The sequence below is a fragment of the Microtus pennsylvanicus genome, chromosome 13 (assembly GCF_037038515.1).
Source record: "Microtus pennsylvanicus isolate mMicPen1 chromosome 13, mMicPen1.hap1, whole genome shotgun sequence".
NCBI classification, from domain to species: domain Eukaryota; kingdom Metazoa; phylum Chordata; class Mammalia; order Rodentia; family Cricetidae; genus Microtus; species Microtus pennsylvanicus.
Genome location: NC_134591.1, coordinates 67561625 through 67585960, shown reverse-complemented (window position 1 = coordinate 67585960; position 24336 = coordinate 67561625). Strand labels below are relative to the sequence as shown.

Sequence of the window (24336 nt, the reverse complement as noted above, 5' to 3'; positions counted from 1 at the left end):
AGAGCTGCCATTGTTTAATGCCCAATCATCACAACTGAAGAACACGCGCTGGAGTTCAAGGCAAGACTTTGGGTGAAACAAGGAGGTAGGTGACCCACATGGAGTCCCAGCTCAGAGACCCCAGACCCCCACCCCCAACACAAACAACATCCTAAGACTTCATCTCTCCCAACAACCAGAGACTGGCCAGACTTGTGGCCACTATGGTCCCTAAAGAGCCTTGTGGGAGAATAGGGTACCTAGGTGAGATGGGGCCTCTGGGCACAATGACAGAAACCAAGAAACTGATTCTCATCCACCCCGAGGGCTTCAAGCACACCAGAGCATACAACAGCGGATGCCGGTTAGCAGAAGCAAAACCCCACAACGCTAACCTGTGCAGAAGGGAGGCTGAGAACACACACGGAGGGGAAACCAAGTCACACCCCCTCAAAGCTTATAAACTCCCATGGCTCATCGACATGCCGGCTGGCCTGTCACCATGGAGGGACCGACTCATCCCGACACCTTCATAGGCGCATTTCTAACGCTATTTACAAGTTTAATTCTGCTAAGTGCTCTTGGGGGCTTGCTGCTGAGGCTGGGACACCTCTCTGAAAAAAAGGATTCACCTCAAAAGAGACTGGCATCTCTCCCACCCTAGCATGAACGTTCCCATGGGGCCTAAAAGAAATACCGCTCAAAACGGTGTTCCAAATGGGGTATACCCCATTCTTTTAAAGCACTTTAAGGAACTTGGGGGGGTCTCAAGTATCATTGGCAAGAAAGAGGCCTGAGCTTGTTTCCCACACTAGCCTGGGGCTTGTCCTGGGAGGTCCAGCCCTTTGACCAAGCAGGATTGAAGAGAGAGCCAGGAGAGCAAGAGGCAGCTGGTGGCAAGGCCTCTGTCCATCCCTGGGCTGGGCCTTAGGCAGCTGAATTTGAATTCTAGCTGTGTTATTAGCCTCACTCCAGACAGGAACTACAGCCCTCTTCTACCCCCAGAACCTTAGCTCTCCATCCAGAGGCCAAGCATCTCTGTTCTTGGAGTTGTCCCATGGTTAATAGCAGAGACCTGAGAACTACAAAGCTGCCTCCAGCCCAGGTAGCACCTTCACCACTCGAGGGTCACCTGCAGGTCTAGAGCACAATGTGTCCCTGGTGTCCGATTAAGCCCCTGTGTTTGGAAGCAGGTATGTCCAACCTGCTGCACAGGCCACAGATAGCTACAGACACAACCCAGCATAAGACTGTAAACGTCCTCAAAACATCACGAGATTTCTTTTTTTGGTAACTTAACTGTGCGGTTCTTGAGTGTGAACTTTATAGACGACAAGGTCACATCGCAAGGTCGAAAGGTTAGACACGCGATGTAAAAGTATACAAATTCCAAGTGGGGCAGCTGTGAGACACCAACCACTCCTTGGAGGGGACTAACTTGGGGGCCCAAAAAGTTGAGCTAAGGATAAGTCAAATTATCCCCAAATGGGCATCAGTTCATATTAGCCCAGCATCTAAACTTCAAATGCCAGTCAGCCAGCTAGAAGCTACCTGGCAGAGTCAACTTCATCTTTTAAATCAATTTAATGCTACAAACTTACAAAAAAAAAAAGTGCTGCCCTACTGAGCCCCTGAGAAACCCGAGCTCCCTGAAAGAGGGTAAGACCCTCCTTCTCCTGGGTGTACCTCTCCAGAACACATGGCCTTGGTTCAGCCCAGAGCACTCTCCATCCCAGGAAGGGCAACGAAGACAGCAGACTCCTGTCCCCATCTGGAGCACAGGGACCCTAGATGGTCAGCCCACAGGGAAATAGGCCCAAGGCTCTCCCAGATCCCCACACCATCTCCTCATAAGCTGCTGAGACCTAGTCTGCAGTGAAGACCACCCCACCCCACCGGTCACCCCCTCAGCATTCCATTGCAGAAGGTGCAAACCTGCCCCCAAGTTCCTGTCAATTCGGACCTTGGATGTGGAGCGAGGGTTTGGGAAGGCTGGTCCTTAAGGAATCTCTCCCTCCAACAACCGCGACCAAGAAACAAAATAATCCTCCCAGGGGAGCAAGGGCAGCTCCTGGGGTGTTTCTTCTCACACTTGTCTCAGCCTCCACCTCCCAGGTCTCTGACTAGGATGAGGCAGAGGCTCTAAGGAGGGTAACCTCCAGCAGCCAAGACTCATGCCTCCTGCTTTTCCCAGGGGCTCTTCTGGCCTAGTTCCTGAAGGCCCGTATTTACTTTCTGAGGTTCAGGAGAGACAAGGGAACCAACCAGAAGCTAACTTTCTTGGCTACCTGCTCCTAGAGAGACCTCAATGTTACCTCCCCCAAGACAGCTACTGGAACCTTCTCTGGGAGGGAAGAGATGGAGAACCCTAAGCTGACGCCTTGGCTGGGCCCTGCACTTTAATAGAATTACAAGGCCTAAGTGCAATTAATATTCAAGCAAACTGGATAGTCTCCTCAAGACCCAGGTACCACTGTGGAAGAAGGACCAAGGATTGGCCCAGGCCCCTGGAAGCCCAGGGGTTCCCTTAGACAGTAGACATGGGAGGGCCTGTTGAAGGAGAAACTAGAACAAATCTCCCTGCCAAAACTCAGGGCGGACGAACAAACAAACCTGAAATAAATACAAAGGCATTAAGTGCTTCTTGAAAAAGCCAGGGTCCAACTGTCCCTCAGAAGGTGGCAGACCCTTTCCCTGAACATGGTCACCTGCACCTGTTGTCCTTCATGAAGGGGTCAGAGGTCAGAAGAGGAGGATCAGGGCCCAGCCCCCGACACACTTCCTCACTCATGTCCTCCACATCTCCCCAGCTGGCCTACACCGGAAGGAAGGCTGGAAGGGGGCCACTCGCATGCAGGGGTTGACACCTAGTGTCCAGCATCCCCCATCTGGGCAGAGAGCCTGTCGATCTGTCTGTGAGGAGGTAGAGACAGAGGCAGGACTCTTCAATTGATCAACAGGTCCCCAAGGTCATAGGAGTCAAAGAGGTCGCTAATACCCTCGCCCTCATCCATGCCCCACAGGTATTCGTCCTGGTCCAAGGGTGGGGAGAAGCTGATCAGAGGGGAGTTGGCAGTCAGGATCGGGGACAGGAACTGGTCCTCGGTCTGTTGCAGCAGTGGGTGGGACAGCTCCAGCATGTTGTCAGTGGTTTCCAAGGGGACAAGGGATGGCGCTGGTGGTGGCGGGACAGGCTGGGGCGTCAGCACTGGTTTTGGAGACAAAAGGACAAGAGTCATGAGTGACCCTGAGCTCTCTGACTGGCCGGCCCCTCCTCCATCTCGTCCACGCGATGGCGTGGGGTTACCCTATCACTTCAGACACCAGTCACAGAAATCTCATGTTCCTCTCTCTCCTCTCCTCTGCCGGGTGCAGTGGCTTGCTCCTGGAGCCGTTTGCTCATTCCGGCATTTCTAGTTTTCCTGACCCTCCTCCATTAGCACAACACACACCACCCCAACAATTCCTATCTTTAAAAAGCATCTTTCTGGGCTGAAGAGATGGCTCAGAGGTTCAGAGCACTGGCTGCTGAGTTCAATTCACAGCTACCACATGGTGGCTCGTAACCATCTATAATGAGATCTAGTGCCCTCTTCTGGCATGTAGGCATACATGCAGGCACTGTATACATAATAAATAAATAAATCTTTGGGGAAAAAAAAGCATCTTCCCAGGCTGAAGAGGTGGCTCAGTGTTCTGTTCTTGCAGAGACCTGAGTTTGTTTCCCAGCGTCTACACCTGGCGGCTCACAGTGGGTAGCTCTAGATCCAGGAGATCTGATGCCCTCCTCTGGCCTCTGTGGGTACCTGTATTCATATGCATGCACATGCCTACACACAAACAAGTAATGAAAAATAAAATAAATCTTTTTTTTAAATGTCCATTAGTGTTTTGCCATGGGAAGTTTCGGGTCCCCTGAAACTGTGGTTACAGGCAGTTGTGAGCTGCCATGTGCGTGCTGGGAGTTGAACCTGGGTCCTCTAGAAGAGTAGTCAGTGCTGTTAGTTACTGAGCCATCTCTCCAGCCAATCAATCTATTAAATTCTTACAGAAAACCCTAGAATAAAAGTTTTGTGTCAAGGATAGTGGCTTCTACCCCTAATTCTGGCCCTTGGAAGGCACCCTAAGTTTGTTTGGTAGCCCATATCACTAGTGTGGGGTACAGAGCAAAATCCTGAAACAAAACAACAACAAACAAGGGCTGGGGAGACAGATTAGTGGCTGAGACCACTTGCACTGCAAGTAGGGGGACCAGAGTTCAAATCTCCAGCACCTACCTAGAGGCGGGCATGGTTGTGAGTGCCTATAACCCTAGAAGTAGAAGACAGAGACACGTGGATCCTGAGAGCTCACGGACCAGCCAGTCTGGCCAAGTAATAGCAAGCTTCAGACCCAGCAACTCAGTCTTATGGCTACAATTCAGAGGGTGATATCCTGCTCTGGCCTCTGCACATGTATGCATAGCCACACATGCACATGCATGCAAAACACACATACACACAACACATCAATTACAACTACCACTAAAGCTTGGGGCAACAGAGTATTTGCCTAGTGCACATAGGCCCCAGGTTCGACCCCCAGCACCCCACAATTTTAACACGCTGCTGAGATGACAGCCAGGGGCCTGACCGCGGGAAGAAGAGTGTGGCCGCAAACCCCAGCCCTGCTTGTTATCAGCGGTGGACTGAGTGTCCCAGCTTTCCTAGGAGGCTAAAGTAGAAACGACTCAGAATTTCGGGGAGTGGAAACTGAGGGAAGGCCTGTGGAAAACATGGGGTAGGGTGAACCTCGCTCTCCTTCCTGCTGCTGGGCATGGCCAGGCCGGAGCCATCCTTTGTAACACCTTTTGCTCCGTCCACTCTGAATAGCTCCAAACTACACTAGACCCTGCAGGGGTGAGGTGCTCAGTCTATATCAATTGTTTATAAAAACCAGTCTGATAGTGCCATCCCTGGGAATGAATGGGGCCTGCAACGTTCATGAGAGAATCTTCTTCTTCTTCTTCTTCTTCTTCTTCTTCTTCTTCTTCTTCTTCTTCTTCTTCTTCTTCTTCTTCTTCTTCTTCTTCTTCTTCTCCTCCTTCTCCTTCCTCTTCTCTTCCTCCTCCTCCTCCTCCTCCTCCTCCTCCTCCTCCTCCTCCTCCTCCTCCTCCTCCTCCTCCTCCTCCTTCTCCTCTTCCTCCTCCTTTTTAAAGCCAGAATGCTACCCCTGAGCTCCACCCCAGCCTATGGGCTTCAGGACTCACACTAGAGAGCTGCTGGGAAGTCTTTAACACTGTCTCCCCTAGAGGACAATGAACATGCAGGCAGTACTAACTTTGAAGAGCCATGTACACATTGACATGCAGCTAGTACTAACTTTGGAGAGCCGTGTACATGTTGACATGCAGCCAGTACTAACTTTGGAGAGCCGTGTACATGTTGACATGCAGCCAGTACTAACTTTGGAGAGCCGTGTACTCTGTGACAGCTGAGTGAAGAGGGCAGAGGAACAGGATGACCGACAGGGTGGGGCACAGGTCTGGGATCAAAGATAGGGCTGGGGAGGTGCCCAAAGGGACAGATGGCTGGCACACAGAGAAGCTCTGGTCCCTGGTATCACATACAGGAGGGATCCCCAGAGAAGAGCGAGGAGTCTGGGCTCTTGTCCCAGCTCTACCATCAACTTGTGAGACCTTAAAGCAGCCACTCTCTCTCTGGGCATTAACTTAATACTGTAGAATGAGCCCGAGATGAATAAACTTCTGTAAGGGCCGGGCAGTGTTTTAGGTTTTATGGGACACATGTGGCCTCTGTGACACTGTGGCTCTCTATCCAACTTGTCTTAAAAAAAAAATTTTTTTTTAGATTTATTTACTTTATGTGTCTGAGCATTTTGTCTGCAAGTATGCCACGAGCATGCAGTGCCAGCAGAGGTCAGAAGAGGGCATCAGATCACCAAAAACTGTAGTTAGGAAGTCACCACAGGGGTGCCAGGAACAGAACTCAAGTCCTCTGCAAGAACAGCAAATGCTCCTCACAGCTGAGCCCCCTCTCTAGACCCCTCCCCAACGCTTGAAAAATGTAAAAACCAAGATACCAGCCGGTGATAGGGTGTGCCAAGTCCTGGGCTCAGTTCCCAGCACGACCATGAAAGACAAAGAAAAACGCGAGTTCAAAGCCATCATTAGCTTGTTGACCATACAAAAACAAGCCAGTTTTGACCTGCAAGGCTGGAGTGTGTCAACCTTTGCATCAGAGAAACAGAAGCAACCTATGTCCTGTAGAACAGCCACACCAGGCCTCGTAACCGGGCTAAGCTCAGTTCTGCCTTTCTTTAGACACAAAGGCTCTTGGGCTAAGCAAGATGGCTCACTGAGACAAGGCGCTTGCAACAGAGCCTGGTGGCCCGCGTTCAACCCAGGACCTACATGGTGGGAGGAGAAAAACAATTCCTCCAAGTTGCGGGTGGCACGTGTACCACCACCAATAAATAAATGTAAAAAATAAATAAATAAATAAACAAAAAACTACCAGGGTTCTGCTTAAGGAAATCTGGATCCAAAAACCAAATATGGAAGACGGTCTACAGACACTGAAAAACCTGTTCATGTGACCTGGGGCAGAATCCTAGCAGAAGGCAAGGCCATCAACTCATTAGCTGCACCCACCACCCGCTCCCCCACCCCTGGGCCAGGTGTGGGCCCTCCAGCCAGGGGCCCTTCCTGCTTGATCCTGTGCCTGAGGACACCGCCCTGGGCCCCTGTGGGCCAAGGGTAAAGTCACGGTGCTGTTCCCAGCTGCATCAAGTCTCCCTCTTGGGTTTCCATCACTAAACTCGTAGAGGTGAGTGAGACTCCTTCCAAGATGTGCTATAGGATGCCAGGGCCCAATATGGAGTCCTGGTGCAAAACAAAACAGAACAAAACCCTAGCTACTGTTAGCAAAGGAAGTGCTGAACCTCTTCTGGGAATCCAGAGTTAACCAGGTGTGGTAATCCTATCACTGGGGAGGTGAAGACAGAGGACTTCAACTTCCGGATCAGCTTGGGCTAGAGCCCTTGTGTCAAACAATTAAAATGACCTGGAGCTAGCAACATGGCTTAGCAGGTAAAGGCGCTTGCCACTAAGTCTGACCATCTGAGTTCAGTCCCTTGAACACACATGGTAGATGCTGTTAATCTCAACACTCAAGAGACAGAGCGGGGCAGACCTCGTGAGCTTGAGGCCAGCCTAGTCTATGGGTACTGAACAGAGCTAGAAAAGTCACCCTGTTTCTAGTCCTCTGGTTTTGGTGGTAGCTAAGTGCACAGACACATTCAGTGGCTCAGTGAGGAATCGAACGGGAAGCTCACAGCTTCAAAATGGATGTTTAAAAAATTATATTCAGCCGGGCAGTGGTGGCGCACGCCTTTAATCCCAGCACTGGGGAGGCAGAGGCAGGTGGATCTCTGTGAGTCCGAGGCCAGCCTGGTCTATGAGAGCTAGTTCCAGGACAGACCCCAACAGCTACAGAGAAACACTGTCTCGAAAAACAAAAAATAAATAAATAAATAAATAAATAATATTCGTGTTATGTATATGAATATTTTGCCTGCATGGATGAACACGCATCACATGGGGCGTGCCCAAGAAAGGTATTGGCTCCTCTGGAACTCAATTACGGATGGCTGTAAGCTACCATGTGGGTGCTTTCGTTCTCTTAGCCACTGAGCCATCTCTCTTTGGTCTTGGCTACTCAGCCCTCAACCCCCCGGTTTTGGTTGTTGCGTTTTTGTTTTTTTTGTTTTTTAATGAGACAGGGTTTCTCTGAGTAGCCCTGGTTGGCCTCAAACTCGGAGATCCAGTTGCCTCTGCCTCCTGAGTGCTGGGATTAAAGGCATGGTATGTGCTACCACCACTCAGTGGCCTTGGCTATTCTAACAGTATAAAACAGTATAAAAGCCGGGCGGTGGTGGCGCACGCCTTTAATCCCAGCACTCGGGAGGCAGAGGCAGGAGGATCTCTGTGAGTTCGAGACCAGCCTGGTCTACAAGAGCTAGTTCCAGGACAGGCTCCAAAACCACAGAGAAACCCTGTCTCGAAAAACCAAAAAAAAAAAAAAAAAAAACCAGTATAAAAGTATATTGAGATATATAAACTTTGGATCTAGTTAATTTCAGTGTGTAATTTTTTTTATTAACAAACTCTTTATGATAAAGTTTTAATTTAAAGAAACCACCCAGAGGCTGAGGATGTGGCTTGGGGTGAAGTGCTGGGAAGCATGAGCGTGATGTCCCGGGTTCAGCTCTCATAACACATACGTGACATGACTTACTGTGGCTTATTGAGCGCCACGTGCTTGGCTGTGAGCCAACCACATAGCAATTGTGGCAGTAGAAATGACAGTAACAGCTATTGCCAGGTCAAACACTCGGCTCACCTGAGTTCACTAATCCTTTTAATAACCCGGGAGCTAAACATTAACTACTCTCGTCGAACCTACAGATAAGGAAACTGAAGCAGAAACTGTCGAAGGGCACACAGCAGAGGGATGAATGGCTGACCCCAGAGCAGCCCGGGCTCTCCCGGTGAGACAGGGATGCAAATACGTTTCGCAGAGCATGAAGCGCAGCTATCACACGTGGGGACACTGGGCTTATCTGTGGGGGATGCTGGGTATCCACCAAGTGCAAGCGGGGAAGTCAGTGCTCCGCTCACCTCCTCTCCCAAGGAACAGAGGGCCTACCTGAAGACGCTGTGGTCTCTGTGATCCCAGGGTCAGTGCTGCAGCTGGGCTCGGCGAAGTCAGGGATGGGGCTGAGGGTAGAGGCGGAGGGGAGGGCCTCCTTGACAGGACTGTCTGGCTCCTGTACCTCCTCCGGGCACAGGTAGACTTCAATGGGCCCTTGAGTACTCTTTAGATATATCTGCAGGTTCTCCTGGAGGAGGAAGAGAAACCATCTCACGATGCTGAACACAGACCCTCGGGACAGCCAGGATGACCATCCATTCATACAGGTACATACAGGTAGTGCTACTCACGCAAGCAAGCTCAGCCCCTGAGCCTGGCACTGTCCTCCCTGATCTGCTGGGAAAGCATCACCAATCCATGGAACCACTTGCAAGTCCCCTTGGAGGGAGGACACCTTGATTGTCCCTTGGATAAATAAGCCTGCCTTTCAATCCCTGCAGCATCACTTTCAAGGCAGCCAAGAGAGTCCAGGGTTACGTGGCTCCCTCAGGGTGTCACATGGCTGAGCTGCGGACACATGTGCTACCGCAGGTGGGGAGCCCACTTGAGAAGAGCAGAGAGATGTGGGCAGGGATAGAGAGCGCTGGACAGATGGGAAAATGGGAACCGTGATTTGAGCCCCCGAATTAAACTTTGTCTCCAATCTCCAAAATCCTGGGCTTGTCACTTGGTCTCCTCACCTAAACAAGTTGGGCTTGGTTTCTCCACCCCTATCTCTTCCCACTGGATCCCTACACAGGCCACAGTGAACACACACACACACACACACACACACACACACACAGTCCCAGGTCTCCACATAGCACTTCGCTTGGCAGGAGCTCTTGTAGTCTCTGAGACTCGGTTTATCTGTTCCCCCCAGGATGCTTCCACTGTCCTTTACACGGATTTTCAGTCAAGAAGTAATAAACCCATTGCCGAGGTCCTGGGCTGAGGGGTGGGGCTTTCATTCCCTCTGCAGTATGGGTTACTTCAAACACTTCACCATTTCTGGGTCCCTCAATATGTGCCACACCCTGACAGAAGTTGAGCAACACATTCCTCTGTAAAGCATAAAAGCCTAACCGGGGCCCCGTCTAGCTCAGCTGGTGGAACACTTGCCTAGCAGGTAAGGCCCTGGTTCCATCCCAGCACTACCTAAACTAGCGTTCTCAGCATGCCTATAATCCCGGTATGGTATTCTGGAAGTAGAGGCAAGAGGATTCAATTTTCAAGATCATCTTTGGTTGCATAGTGAGTTTGCAAGGAATCCTCTCAAAGATGGGCCAGAGAGCTGAGATTTAGTGTGCTTTAAAAAAAAAAAAATGAGAGAGAGAGGATCTAGTCTGGGGTTGAGAAAGGAAGTGACTCAGCCTTAGCTGAAACCTGAGGACGGCTAGCAGATCCACCAGGGATGAGGAAGTGCATTTGGCCTAGAGGGGACAGCGTGTGCAAAGGTCCTGCACCAAGGACCCAACTCACTGCAGAGACTGCAGACAGGCTGACGTGGCAAAGGGCAGGGAGATGAAGGGGGCTCAGAAGAGGGATCAGGCGGAGTCCTTTGGGCTCAGAGCACCAAAGGCTTTAGAGGGAGTATTACGGTTTTGGTTTGGAGTTGGAGATGCAGCCCAGTGGTTAAGAGCACTGGCTGTTCTTCTGGAGTTCAATTCCCAGCACCCACACAGCGGCTCACAACCATCTACCATAAGATCCAATTCCCTCTTCTGTCTGCCGTACAGGCATGCATGCAAGCAGAACACTCATATACATAAAAATAAATAAATCTTTAACCAGAAAACAAAACTTTTTTTTCTTTTATAATTTGATCTTATGTCAGGAATGGTGATGTCTGCCTCTAACACCAGCATTTAGGAGGCAGAGGCAAGAAGAGCATGAATTTGGGGCTAGGCCGGGCAACACAGTGAGTTTAACACCAACCTGACCCACAGAGAGGCCTTGTCTCAAAAGGCCAAGGGTATAGGTAGAGCTCAGTCGTGGAGAATGTTCTAGCACATGTAAGGCACCAAGTTCCACCCTCAGCACTGAAGAAAAACCATTTCACCTTTCACCTTGTGCCTGTGAGAGCATGGTCAGCTTGTCAGTAAGTGTTCTTGGAAGCCCTAATCTGGCTTCTGTGGGGACATAGTGCGCGCACACAGTAACCCCTGAAGATGGAATGCAAAGAAAAAAATCTCTGCCAAACCAGAGAGTCCCCAGATCCAGAATGGACCAGTGCAGCTGGGGCTGGCAGTGCCAGGCAGACTCACAGAGCTATCCAGGGACTCCCTACCCTGTCCTCCACCCAATGTTTCTCTTCTCACCTCCGCCCGGTCCGGTACTTCCAGCCTTGTCTGTGGAGGGGCCTTGACTGCGATCACCGTCTGCTCCTTGAAGTTGCCCACAGCACGAATGTCCTGGTAGGTCACATAGGCCAGTGTAGGGGCAGGAAAGTTAAGAAAAGCGAACACCTTGTCAAAACGCACAATCTGCCCAGCCTGCCGGGAAGCTTTCATCTTCTCTCCCAAGCCTCTGAATACCAATCACCTCCTCACACGACATACCGTTCAGAAAGACTGCAAGTGACCATAACCTGTTCTTTGACAAGCACAAGCGACCTTCCATCCCGAAGGAAGTCCCCACACAGGCGTCTAGTGTGGAAGACTGCAACCACAGGAAACCGGATCAACCTAGATGCCCGTCAACAGACGAACAGAACCTGACAATACGGTACAGACGCAACAGAATAAAGGAAAAGGAAAACAGGAAATGTAGGAAAACAGTGCATGAAGCCCCGTAACCCAAACTTGGAAAGACAACACTGGCCAGGCAGTGGTGGTGCACGCCTGTAATCCAGCAATTGGGAGGCAGAGGCGGACGCAAGTGGGTCTCTGTGAATATGACGCCAGCCTGGTTTACAGAGCGAGTTCTAGGATCCAAAGTTACAGAGAAACCCTATCTCGACAAAAAGAAAAGAAAAAAAAGAATAAAAACAAGAAAATAAAAACTGGGGTGCAGTTCAGTTGGTTAACTGCTCGCTTAGCATACATGAAGCCCTGGGTTTGAACCCCAGGACCACATAAATTGGGCACAGTGGTTAACACCTTTAACCCAACACAAAACAAAACCTACGGGCTGGTGAGATGCCTCAGAGTAAAGATGCTTGCCCTCAAGCAAGGCAATTTGATCTTTGGGACCCCCCTGGTAGGAAGAAAGAACCGACTCCCACTAGCTAACTGTCCTGATCTCCACACATGTGCCCCCCCCCAAATACATGCAATTTAAAAAAGAAAAAGTGTAAAAACTAAACAGAAAATCATAAGGGAAATCTAGACAGGACCCAAACACCCATTCTAGCCCTTATCAACACGGTACAGTGGGTACCAAGCATGGCACCTAAATCTCTGTGGTAACATCTCACAAAAGAAAAAGCAAAACAGGCTGGAGAGACGGTTAAGAGCATTGGCGGTTCTTCCAGAGATCCCGAGTTCAATTCCCAGCAACCACATGGTGGCTCACAACCATCTGTAGTGGGATCTGATGCCCACTTCTGGCATAATAAAGTTGTTCATGCAGATTGAGCACTCATATATATAAAATAAGTAAATCTTTTTTTAAAAAAAAAGAAAGAAAATAAAAACAAACCTCAAATTTCCCTACTTGAGGGAGACACAGACATGAGAGTCCCCCAGAGGGAGCTAGCCCCTATAAGGAGGTAAGAAAGCAACCGAGTGTGGAAGTCAACAGCCAGCTGCCCTGCCCCCTCTCCCATGTCCCCGCAGGAAGGATATTTCTTGTTGGCATTATCTTCGGTCAGGTGCTTGAAGCTCTGCGTGCAACTCTGAATGAGCTGGTCCAAGGCCTGCTCCGCGTTCATCAGCTCCTTCAGCTCCTGCCCCAGCTGCTGCTGCTTTGCAGGTCGGGTGGGATCTTCAAATATTCCCCTGCCTCTGGGAACAGAGCCGCCCCCATTGTCGGTGTGAATCCATATTCGCGGTCCCTACCGTCAGGGCTGCCCTGCACAACTGCATGAGGGAGCTAGGGAAACCCCAAGCGAGAACAAGTCTCCCCCGTGCATGTCGTACAAATCGGTGGTGATGCCTAGCTCTCTGGGAACTGCCGTGGACAAGCCCTTGAAGTTTGGCGGTAGGTTAGCGATAAGAAGCCTGAGCCCCTCGCTCTACCTGTAGGCCCCAGCCTCCACCAGATGGAAGGGAACTATTGACTTTAGCCCTGGCTTGGCTCCTGGGTTTCCTTTAGGGTTCACGCCAGGGTTCTTTCAGACCTTGTAGTTGTGGAGAGGAGTCTGACCCACACCTGTGCAGCTCCCAGGGGGCTTTCCAAAGAGGGGAGACCCTAGGGACCCGGGACACAGGAGCTGGGGCGTTCTCAGGCCTTTACAACCTCTAGAACTCCACTCTGCCCGGTCCTTTTGCTCTTTCTACTGTATTATTCCAGCATTTAACACCTGTCCTACCCCACTCAAACACTGGCCACGCCCCTCCCATTGGTTGGCTTTGGCCACCTACCACCACCACCCTGTACTTGGGAGGATTGCCTGTTGCTGGGGAGGGCACTCCAAAACTCACACCTACTGGCTACGGCTCCAGGCCCCGCCCCCAACACGTGCACCCATTGGATGGTGCCACGGCCCTGGCCCAGGCACTCACACCCACTGGATGTTGTTTTTGGACTTCTTGCGGATGAGTTGGATGCCCTCCAACACGTTGGTGATGTCATAGATGCGCCGCTTCTGCACTTCCAGCACTTCGGCTGCCCAGTTTAGGTCCAGGACCCCATCCTCGGACTCGCTCAGGAGGTAAATGAATTTCTTGGTGAGCAGCCCCAGCGAGGTGTCATAGCGTGTCTTCTCCCCAGGAGACTTGGGGGCTGAGGAAGAAGATGTCTCACTCACACACTGCTCCGGAGGAGCCAGCCTGGGTTCTCTCTAGGAATTCAGCTCCATTAAGCAACACTTTTACCAGCCTTCACGGAGAACTGTCCAGCGTGCATAGCACGCAGGCAGGGGGTTCTGCACTGTGACCCAGACCTGTAACCTCGGAGGAAAGAGACTTGCTCCAAGTCTCACCGCCAGGGGGCGCTGCAGAGACCGGAAGCCTAGTGTCGCGACTCCGGGTTCACCTTTCCACCAGAGCTCAGAGCAGACAGACAAGACAGCAACACTCCAACAACTTTGTACTGTTGGGAGGGTCACTGTTCTGGGCATTTACCTTAAGCGATTGCCCTGCAAGGTTGTGCAGAAGCACAGATTTTTATACGTAACTTGTTTCACTCAGCAAGTGGCAAACTAGTATTCAAATGCGGGCAGTTTGGCTCCAGCCTTTCTCCTAAACCATCCTCTCCTGCCAATTATACCAGGAATTCGGAATTATGGTCGGGACGGAAGGGCAAGCCTGGATTTGAGAACATTTTTATAGATCCACATTTGCCTTGCCTTTCCATGTGGAGCCCAATAATTATCCGAGGGGAATCATCTAACATCAAACATCAAATGGACCAGGTTCGTGGAAAAGATCCCTTTCTCAATGAGGCTGTGATGTTGCAATACCACATCTCAGCTGCAGCGAATTAAACCACAAAGGAACTTTTGCAATCAAATGACTTTAAGTCACATAGAAGTTGGTGGCCAAACTCATCATGGGAACCAAGTTTTAGTCACAAATCCCTCTAGAAGGGGACTTGAGAATCCCTTAACACGCAGAGGCCAAGCATTTGGCACGAATGTTAATTAGTCCAGTCTTGCGTCCATGGCAGACATTAATAGTCGATCTGTGTCTTAGCTGTAGTTCTACTGGGTGAGCTTTGGAATCCATCAGTCTTGGGTCTAGGTAACCTCTCTAATCAGCCAGCTGAAGATAAACTTTCTTCTCATCCTTATCTAGCTGTGTCTCATCTACACGAGCTAACAGGGGTTCACAGAAAAGGGTGAACCAGTCAAGGCACATTGGGGGCCCTTACCTGAACCCCCAGTTCCTGACCTTCATGCCCTCACTGAATCTCTGGGGAAATTCATACACCTCCTGGACACACTGGTTTTAATTCCCAGTTTAACCAGAATACTGACTGGAAATCTCAGCTGTAGGACTTCTTTCCAGCTTAGCTTTAGGAAGGTTCTAGCCAGACAGCCCCAAGATCGTCGGGTGGCACAGGCGAGATTATTCCAAGCTTCAGCTCCCTTTCATCAATTAGGGCTGTCTGCATGTGAGAGACAGACCCTGGTGAGCCGCTGACCCCCCCCCCCCCGCTCCGAGCTCTCTTTCAGGAAAAGTCAGATTGACCCATCTATGAAAACTTAAAAAAATATTAAGCTCCCAAATCAACACTTGCGATGGTGGTTAGCTCTGGGGAGTGGGTGCCTGATGGATAAGAAATGGCGTGAGCTAGTCCGGTTTCCACGGACAAGCTGTGTGACCTTGGCCAAGTCCTGAGCTCTTCCGAGCTACCTCATGAGTCAGCGGGGCACAATCCTACCCACTGGACATAATCAAGTGTGAGAATACACCGGAAACCTTGGGAAAGGAAACAGTCTGAAACAGACCCCTGGGTTGGCGACCTGGGTAGAGCTGTTGGCTCCTGTCCTGTGCCACCCTGCCGTAGGTGCCCACCAGAAACTCTTACTTTTGGGGCTTGGCAAACCATCCACTCGGATGCACTTCCCCTTGGGAGTCCGGAATTCAGACACTGCAGGCCTCCCAATGCCCTCCAGGTCCAGCTTCCTCTTGGCCTTTGACAGACAGGAGAGAGGGGAAGAGGAAGAGTTAGAGAATTGGGTCTTCCTTAGCTTGTTCCCTGAACTGCAGCCAGGGCAAGGAGCCCACCGGCAGCCTCTTCCCGTGTATTTGCCATCAGCCCTTGGTACAGCGCGGCTGACTGAACCTGGGGAGGAAATGTCAGTGCCCAGTGAAGCGAGTGCCATGTTTTCTGAGGGGCAATTAAATTCCCATCTCTGTGGATCAGCCCCTGAAACATCTACCCAATGAAACACACACACACACACACACACACACACACACCACACACTTGAAGGAAGAAGTGGGTGGGACCTAAACCACATCAGGCTGAAGACCTGCCCCTTTCAGAAGCAGCTGGCCCAGACAGACCTGGTGCCCATCACAGCCCCACAGCTGGCCCTTATCAGGGTGGGACCAGCATCCGCCCAGGCCCAGGGGACTTCCTGGCTCAGTGCCACACCCCAGGGAGGTGCCCACATTGGGAAACAGTGCAAACACTCCCCCTTGCCATTTGGGCTCCAGTTTGAGGGTCCAGGGCCTCCTGAATGGAGGGCTTGTCACTCTCTTTGCCGAGACACAATGAGTCCTTCCCCGGTGTCTTAAGGACAAGCAGCTGAGGCCCTGCTGCCCCTCCCCGTTCCCGCCAAGCTTGGGAAACACCTGCTGGGGAAACCAAACCACAACCCATCTGCTCCTTTCTACCCAGACACCACTCACCACCACCACAGGGTCACATTCTAGCTGCATTGCCCGGAAAGGGCCTCCCTGATGGTTAGGGCTGGGCAGGGGTGGGGCAGAGGCACTAGGGCACTGGGGCACTGGGCAAAGAGCCAGCTGGAATCTCCAGCACCTTTGAAGGCTCACGGTGTGACCTAAGGTCATGTGCCACCATAGCTAAGAGCCTCAGTTTCCTGCTCCATAAAATGGGAAGAACACAGTGACCTGGAGAACTATGGCAAGGAAGCTTGGAAGTAGCTTCTGTGGAGTTCCCAGGATGAGCTACCCAGTAGGGGCTCAGGAAATGCAATCTATTCCCCAAACACGATCTCAACATCTTCCTGGACACACCCTCTGGGGCCATTGAGCCTGTTTCCTTCCTTGCCTGTCCCCCAGACACCCCCACCCACTTGAGAGGTCTGTTTTAACACTTAGCGGTGAGGTCACGCTCGGTAGGGCTGAGCCTTCTAACTGCTGCTGAGCACAGCTGGCCTGACAGGTGTCTGCGCCCCCCCCACTCCTGCCCCCTCCAGGAAGTCTGCCTGGACTGTTGAAAGAGTCCTGCTCACTGCTCCCAGGAGCCTGAATGCCGCTTCTCTTCCCCGCCCCATACCAAGGCTAGGAAAGAATCCAAACATTTCCCTGCTTGTTCCCCTGCCGGTGTCTCCTGAGTAGCCCTCATCAGAGAAAGGCCCAGTCAGTCACCCGCTGAGACCTCTGCACAATCCAAACCGAGCTCCAGTGCCTGGCTCTAAGTGAGTCCCCAGCACCGCTAGCGCCCATTGCGCGGCCATTGTAATCAAGGCCAGGTGGGTTCCACGGACTTTGTCTTGATCAAAACGGTCTCGCTCCTACCCCCTCCCACCATACACAAGGGCAGGGAAACAAGGGGATTGGTGAAGCCAAGTTCCAGCTCACCCCATCCTCCCAACCCCGTATCAGAAGGTCACTTGCCTCCTGCAAGGCAGGGGGCAGGAGAGAGCCCTGACCAGCTGATCACACTCTCAGTCCTGAAGTGGATCAGCACTGGCAGTCTGTCTTGACGGACAAGTGGATCCAGAGAGGTTAAGTTGCAGAGACAAAAGCAGAGCCAGGGCTTGAACCCGGATCTTTTCCAGATCAACACCAAAGTCACGGCCAGGCTACAAGAGCAGAGCATACACATTCCTCAGGAATGGCCAGAATGTGGGCTAAGGCCTGGCTGTCATCTGCTTCCATGACGTCACACTGTCTCTTCTTCTCTCCCTACGGCCTACACTCACTGCACTTCCCCACTAAGGACACCAGCCTTTGGGTGCTATTATGTGACTGGGTTGAGCCTGCAGAACCAGGTGGCAGAGGACAGGCCTTGGGGTCAGACGGGGTCAAAGTTAGGCTTCTCCCTCCCCTTAGTCAGGTGAGCTGAGACCCACCTAAAGAATTGGGCCAGTCTGCTCCAGCTGAGAGTCAGTAAGCGTACCCTGTCCAGGCCCATGCGGGGCCTCCCGCCACTCAGGCATGAGTATGGGTGAAGTTCAAGGGTGAATGAAGAGGAGACAGCAGGGGCTAAGGAGGGCAAAGGTCTGTGACCACACCCAGAGGCCAGTGTGGGTCTAATCTGGACCCTCTGAAGCAGCCCCTTTTAAGTCCACCTGCCAAACCCTTGAGGACAGAACACACCCCTTGCTCAGGCAGCCTTAGAGGAACAGAGGAGCCCAGAGGGCAACCAAGTAATCAGACCAGAGAGGGAAGTGACTTGTTCAAGGTCACACAGCAAGGACCTGGGTCTCCTTTCCAACCTAGTCAAGCACTGGGGTGAAAACAAATTTAGGGTTCACTTAGCTGTCGGCTCCAAAGCCTGGGACTTGCCACCCTGTCCCTGAGCCTATCTGTCATATTCTGGCCTGGTGTCAGTAGAGTGTACACACACACACACACACACACGCACGCACGCACACACATACACGCACACACACACACGTACGCACGCACACACACGTACACATGCACACACGCGCGCGCGCACACACACACACACACGCATACACACACACAGTCCAAGCTATTGGAGAGGCTGAGGCAGGAGCCTGTTTATCTTGAAGCAGGGTATCACTATGCAGCCCTGACTGTCCTAGACTAGGCTGATCTCAAACTCGCAGAGATCCACCTGCTTCTGCCTGTGGAGTCCTGGAATCAAAGACCTAAATAAGCCACCACGACCAGCTGGATCCGGAATTTTCAACAATCTTTCTGCCTCAGTTTCCCCAGTGCCTAGGACTAGGGGAGTGTGTGTTTACTCAGCCTAGCTGGATCATTTGAGCCTAGGCATTCAGGACCAGCCTGGCAATAGTGAGACCCTATCCCAACAATAACAACAACATCAACAAGAGTCAGGCATGGTGGCGCACGCCTTTAATCCCAGCATTTAGGAGGCAGAAGCTGGCAGATCTCTGAGTTCGAGGCCAGCCTAGTCTACAGAATGAGTTCCAGGACAGTAATGTGGACAGAACAGACAAATTAAGAGGCAAAGAAGAACACCAGAGAGCCCCCACTGTCCTCACAGAAGCCAGTTTGTAGGGCTGGCCAGAGGTGAGACCCCACAAAGGGGTGACCCTTGGCCTTTTCTAGAGGACAGCAAGAACAGTGGCCTAGAAGCAAGGAGACCTGGGTCCTGGCCTTACTTCTGCAACCCAGCTTGGTTACCATCCCTTTAAAGGCCAGCTCCCCAACAAATCTTGCTCAGCCCACACTTTGCAGCCACAAAGCAGAAGGCCACACCCAAGGTTGGGTTTGGAGCAGCTCCAGGTCACACCCTTGTAAAATGAGTAAGCAGGGGGTTAGGCCTGCCCACAGGGCACTGGGGCCCCAGCATCTGGGGATGGACCAGAGATGGGCTCTGGGCCTGGCAAGCCTTTACTGAGTCTGATGCAAGGACACCCCACTCCTTGGCTTGTAACGTGGGCAAGTGACTTCACCTCTGCTCGCTTTCCTTACCTGCAGAGTGCCTCATCCCGAGCATCTTAACCAGGATAACTGGTGAAGAGTGCCAAGCAGTACCTGGCATGCAAGAGCGGCTCTGGCTAAGATCCCTGAGCCCGCCCTGGGAGGGTAGAACAAGACAGATGCAAAGTTGGTGGGGAAGGCCCAAAGCAGCTCAAAACCCCAGCTGTTACTGACACTCTACATCCAAAAGCAGGTGGTCAAAGGAGACTAGCCTGCCACAGAGTCCCCTTTCCTGGGGCCACCTAGCTCCAAGACTGCATAGAGAGAGAGCTCACTTGTGGGTCAGATCACCAGACCCATCTCCCTGTATGACCTCTGACCCTCAGTTTTCCACCTCTACGACACAAAGCTTCTTCTTCAATCTGCTTTATAACCTACACAGATAAATGCATTGGGCCGGAAAGTGCTGAACATCAGACAAGGCAAGAGTTATCCTCATCATCTTGACCTGTAAAACAGGGATGACAGCACAGCCCAGACACTTCCTGCACTCACAGGAAAGGGATCTGGGAAGGGAAAACACAGCTTGGCTCCAAAGGCTCTGCCTGTAGCCAGAGAGCTCCCAAGATTACTGAGCCCTGAGTTCGTCCTGGGAAGGCAGGACAGACAGATGCACAGGTCACCCAGAAGGCCCAGGGGACATGGGGTGTTCTTATCCCCATCCCTAGACTTATCACACACTACAAATATCATCTCCCCTCCGTGGCACCTGCTTCCAAAACCTGAGCTGGAAGCGACAGAGGAGACAAGCCAGGGAAGGTGCATTTTCTAGAAGAGGAACCATCGGCTGGCAAGGTGGCTCAGTGGGTAGAGGAGCTTGCCACCAAGCTCCCCAGCTTGAGTTTGAACCCCAGGACCCACTCAGAAGTAAAAAAAAAAAAAAAACCCAACTCTGAAAGCTGTCCTCTGACCTCCACACACAATGTGGTACAAAGAGCACCCTCCCCCACAGGGATGTAAGCTTAAAACTTTGGAAAGAGGAGACAGAGGCCCTGACTTATCCAAATATACAGTGAGGACCAGCAGCTGAAACGAAGCTCTCCAACCCTCGCTCCAACCCCCCAGCCTTCTCCCACTCCACCTCCACTCTAAGGTTGCTCCTACTCCTATCGCAGGCGCCCTGTGCTACCGCCCAAAGCCACCACACCGGGCCTCCTTGACAACAGATCCGCAGGTCTGAGGAGGACACAGTCCAAGCGAACAGGAACTCCGACAGACTGACTCCATTTGCATCTGCTACTGGCTATTTCGGAGGATGACCAGGCCGTGGGGAGAACCTGAGGACAACAGTTGAGAAGGAGCTGGCCAGACCACTTTGTCCGTACCAAGCCGGCCCAGAGACCTAGGAGACTTAACTCTCCTGTCAAACCAGGAAATCCCGCAGGCCAAGCCCCTGGCCTGACATAGCAGGTGCTGGTTTCTGGCATAAACAACGAAGAAATGAATGAGTTTTAGCAATGTCTATGCCTTGTGGACTCTCAAGGTCACACTGGCTCCGTGGACACTGGGCTGGGCTCCAGGCTACAGTCCAGTGCCCATCACACTCCACAACAGCAGGTGAGATTATTTCACGCAGTAGGAAAACACTGCCAGTCGTACTTCCCCACCTCAACCAGCTGTACTCAAAGTGAGCCCCAGGCGCCCTCCTTCCTTTTCCCCACCCAGACACACATATGGGAAGCACCGGGGGGTCCCCAGCATTACCGGCAGCCGGCCTGCGGGCACACATCGCACAATCTGGCCCTCGGGTCCGTGGGGAGTGGCGTCGAGGCAGGTGCCCAGAGCCGCAGTGGAAGGCACCGTCTGCGTGCAAAGCGAAGTGTAGTAGGTGGTGGTGGTGGCCGGACAGAGCTGGGGGCTGCTGAGACCTGGAGGCCACAGCTCGGTGGGGTTCAACGCGGGCAAGCTCTTTGTGGGTTGCGCGGCTGTGGCCGGAGCCAGGGTCCGCGGCGCGCGCAGCATGGCGAGTGCGGCGCCCCCTACCCACCCGGGTCTGGCGCGCGCGCGGGGCACCTGCGGGCTTTGCAGCCGGCTGCGCCGCGGACGCCGGGAGCAGCCGCCAATGGACGCCCGCGGGGCAAGGCCGGACCCTCCCCTCCTGGCCCGCCGCCCAGCGCTGCCGAGCTCGGAGATCACTGCTCGGAGATCGCGTGGCGCGGGTGACACTGCCAGGGGCTGGCCCGGCCTGAGCCCCGAATGTCTGGGCACCCGGGATAGCACCGGCGCGGGAAAGCGTCCCGGGAATCCCACGGACTCCGCGGACACGCGTGTGCTCTGACCCTCGAGGGGTGTCCTGCACGCCCTGCTGAGCTCTCCGCTTGCTCTCTAGTTCCCGGCCCTTGGTCGGTCTCCTTTTTTTTCCTTTCTTTCTTTCTTTTTCTTCCTTTCTCTTTTTTTTTTTTCTTTTTCTTTTTTTAGCGCCAAACGACGTGCCGCCAAATTCGGATCTCCCGCGGAAAATGCCGCGCTTCGATTGGCTGCTACAACACATTCAGGCTCCACCCACCCACCCGCCCCCGGAAAGGCGCTGTTTCTCAGTTTAAGAAACAACGATTACAACAGGAGCTTACTGGCTTAAAGGGGCCGCGACTTCTGTCGACTGCAGCGCCCTCTTGGCTCTAACAGCCAGCGAAACTGAGGCAGGAGGTGCACCTGGGACTCCCAGTATTGCGACCGACAGAACAGCGAATAGCGCAGAGGAATGGGCCCCGGTGCCTTGAAGGCAGGGGCCAAACACTGGAGGGAAGTCAGAGACTGAACCTGAGTCTTGACCCTCAGTGCCTTTTCCTGGCCACAGGAGCTTTTGTTTGTATTGTTGCTTAGCTAGATTATATTCATTTATTAATATATTAATTATGAGTTCGAGACCAGCCTGGTCTACAAGAGCTAGTTCCAGGACAGGCTCCAAAACCACAGAGAAACCCTGTCTCGAAAAACCAATATATATATATATATACACACACACATATACATATATATATATAAATTAATATAGCCAATATATCTCCCTTTCTCTTCAAATGAAAGCCAGACACCTGTTTCTTTAATTGGCAGAGGGGCAGAAAAGAAAGGGTGGAGTCTCCCTTTTATATTTCTTCAGGAAGAGCTAACTGACATCTATGGAGTGCCTACTGTACCCGGTACAGTACACCAAGATTAGACTATAACCTGTGTTATGTTGTTTAATTTATCCCACCAATCCTGAGCAGGGGGATAGGTAAGACTAGAGAGTCGGAGGGGCGGGGTAATTTGCAGTTTGCCCAGGTTCATTCACAGATTTGCTGACCAGAGTATTGGCAGTCAAATCTAGGGCAGTCCAGCTTGGGTGTCCTTGTTTGTTCTAGAGAAAGTTCGGCCCGGACTCTCCCAAGCTCTGGTGTAGCCCTGGCAGGCACAGCGGGGGCGAGGGTCCAGAGTCTGCCGGTGGGGGTGGAGGGGGGACAGTCATTTTTCCGGAACCCAGCACTCTTACTGGGTTAAACACCTCCAGGTTTCTCCTGAACATTTATTTCACCTCAACAGTCTTCCTTATTCATAACCGTGCCTTGCACAGCTCACATCTCTCCAGTTGAAGAGGCTGAGAGAGTATTGGGTGGCTAGTGACCGGGGCATCAGCAGGTGCTGGCCTATTCAAGGTCAGCTGTGTGGGGTTTTTTAATTTTTGTTTTTGTTTTAAGTTTGGCATTCAAAGCCCTTCAGAGTGAGTCTCCAGATTAAAACATCGTTCAGTCATCAGGAATTAGGCAGCCCAGGTTTTGTCCCCAGCTTTCTGAATTTCACCCCTCTAACCCTTTGCCCAAGCTGTTTGACAAGATTTCTCAATTCTCTGGGTCTTGTTTTTTCATCCCTAATGATACTTCATAGGATCACAGAGAAATCTCAGGAGAAAATGTGCAGACCCTTCTGCACAGGGCCTGCCCCACAGAGCCTCAGGAATCGGCAGCTGTGGCTATGTCAGACGTTGTCTCTGGAACACAGACATCTTTAGTCCATGGTATCTCGCCAGTCACTGGTGGCCCATGTCTCTAATCCTAGCAGAGGCAGAGGCAGGCAGATCTCTGGGTTCTTGGCCAGCCTGGTCTACAGACTGAGTTCCAGGGCAACCAGGGCTACACAGAGAAACCATGTCTTAAAAAAATCAATAATAATAATAATAAATTTTTAAGAAGCATTCTAAGTATCTCACTGGTCCTTCCATGCCCAGTTTAAACCTCTCCTCCTCCAGGAAGCCTCCCTTGCCTGTTTCCTCTCTTTCATCCAGAAGGCCTTTTACTTTCTTTCAATGTTTATTATGTTCTGCCTCAAGCAAGGCTTGGCCTGCTTGCCTTGTAAATCGTATTGTAAGCACTTGCAATGATCACTGTCAAATCTCTCCTTGAATGGGACTTGGTATGACATGCAGAAGGTAAATAATAAATATTGATTATGACTTGTTCATGTGTCCGACAAAAAGAGGCAGTAGTAAGATTTGAACTCAGAAAGTCTGGGGGCGGGGTTGCTCACAAAGTCCTGCCCCCTACTTCCAGCTGAATAACCCATGGGCAGCGTTGCCCGACCCCTCGGAACTCCATTCCTTCAGCCACCACGTACAGATAAAGCTGCCACTCCCACAGGGCTTGTGGCTAAGGTCTTCAAAGGCACCATTCATCAGACAGTGGTAGCGGCGGTCCCTGGTCTGTCGCTAGAAGCCACTCGGTACACTTCACCTCAGCGTCTCCTCTGGTCCCCGCAGCACACTGCACTGTTATTATCCCCATTCTACAGATGAGGGAACCTGGAAGGAATTGTGGCTGAGCAGGTTTGAAACAGAAGCGAGCCCCAGGGCCAGGGAGGGAAGTGGAGGTGGCAGGGTGGGGCTGGGAGAAAAGGAGGGAGCCAGCAGCCAGCGAGGGGGGCCGAGAGCCAGTTCTCTGTGGTGGAGTTTCGGGTAGTCAGGGCTGGCTTTGGAGTTTCACTGCCTGGGAACGGATGGATTCCTGCGGGAGGTGTGGGTGCTGAGCTCAAGCAGGTCTTCCTCGGCTTGAATCCTTGCCCTAGCTATGCTTTAGGCTGCCATCTCGGTCAGGATGCTGGCCCTCCCGGCTTTGCCTCTTACACCTTTGAAGCTGGGGACAAAGTGGCCCCTCCATTCATTTTCTGGGACACACCATTGGTTGAATACGGAATCCACAGAATGGTGTCCGGTGCGCAAACACCAGGCTGTGTGGCGCTTACCT

General features: G+C 52.0%; 1 protein-coding gene across 2 annotated transcripts; it reads right to left on the bottom strand.

The window, feature by feature from the left end:
- Positions 1-21559, bottom strand: E2f2 (E2F transcription factor 2). Of its 2 annotated transcripts, none has more exons than XM_075945879.1 (7): positions 20825-21559; positions 15309-15414; positions 13340-13559; positions 12461-12619; positions 10994-11108; positions 8688-8880; positions 1-3187 (listed from the first exon to the last, which is right to left on the bottom strand). In XM_075945879.1, exons 1-7 carry the CDS (start codon positions 21080-21082, stop codon positions 2925-2927), a joined length of 1314 nt encoding a protein of 437 aa, XP_075801994.1. In that variant the 5' UTR covers positions 21083-21559; the 3' UTR covers positions 1-2924. The 2 variants fall into 2 exon arrangements, with proteins under 2 accessions (XP_075801994.1, XP_075801993.1); XM_075945878.1 differs by lacking the exon at positions 20825-21559 and adding an exon at positions 15899-16197.
- Positions 21560-24336: the final 2777 nt, after the last annotated feature.

Coding starts and splice junctions, on each gene's coding strand:
- E2f2 (XM_075945878.1), bottom strand. CDS start 16,168: ATGCAGCTAGAATGTGACCCTGTGGTGGTGGTGAGTGGTGTCTGGGTA. Junction 12,620..13,339: donor AAAAACAACATCCAGTGGGT/GTGAGTGCCTGG, acceptor CTCTGTTCCCAG/AGGCAGGGGAATATTTGAAG. Junction 8,881..10,993: donor AAGTACCGGACCGGGCGGAG/GTGAGAAGAGAA, acceptor TTCCTCCTCCAG/GAGAACCTGCAGATATATCT.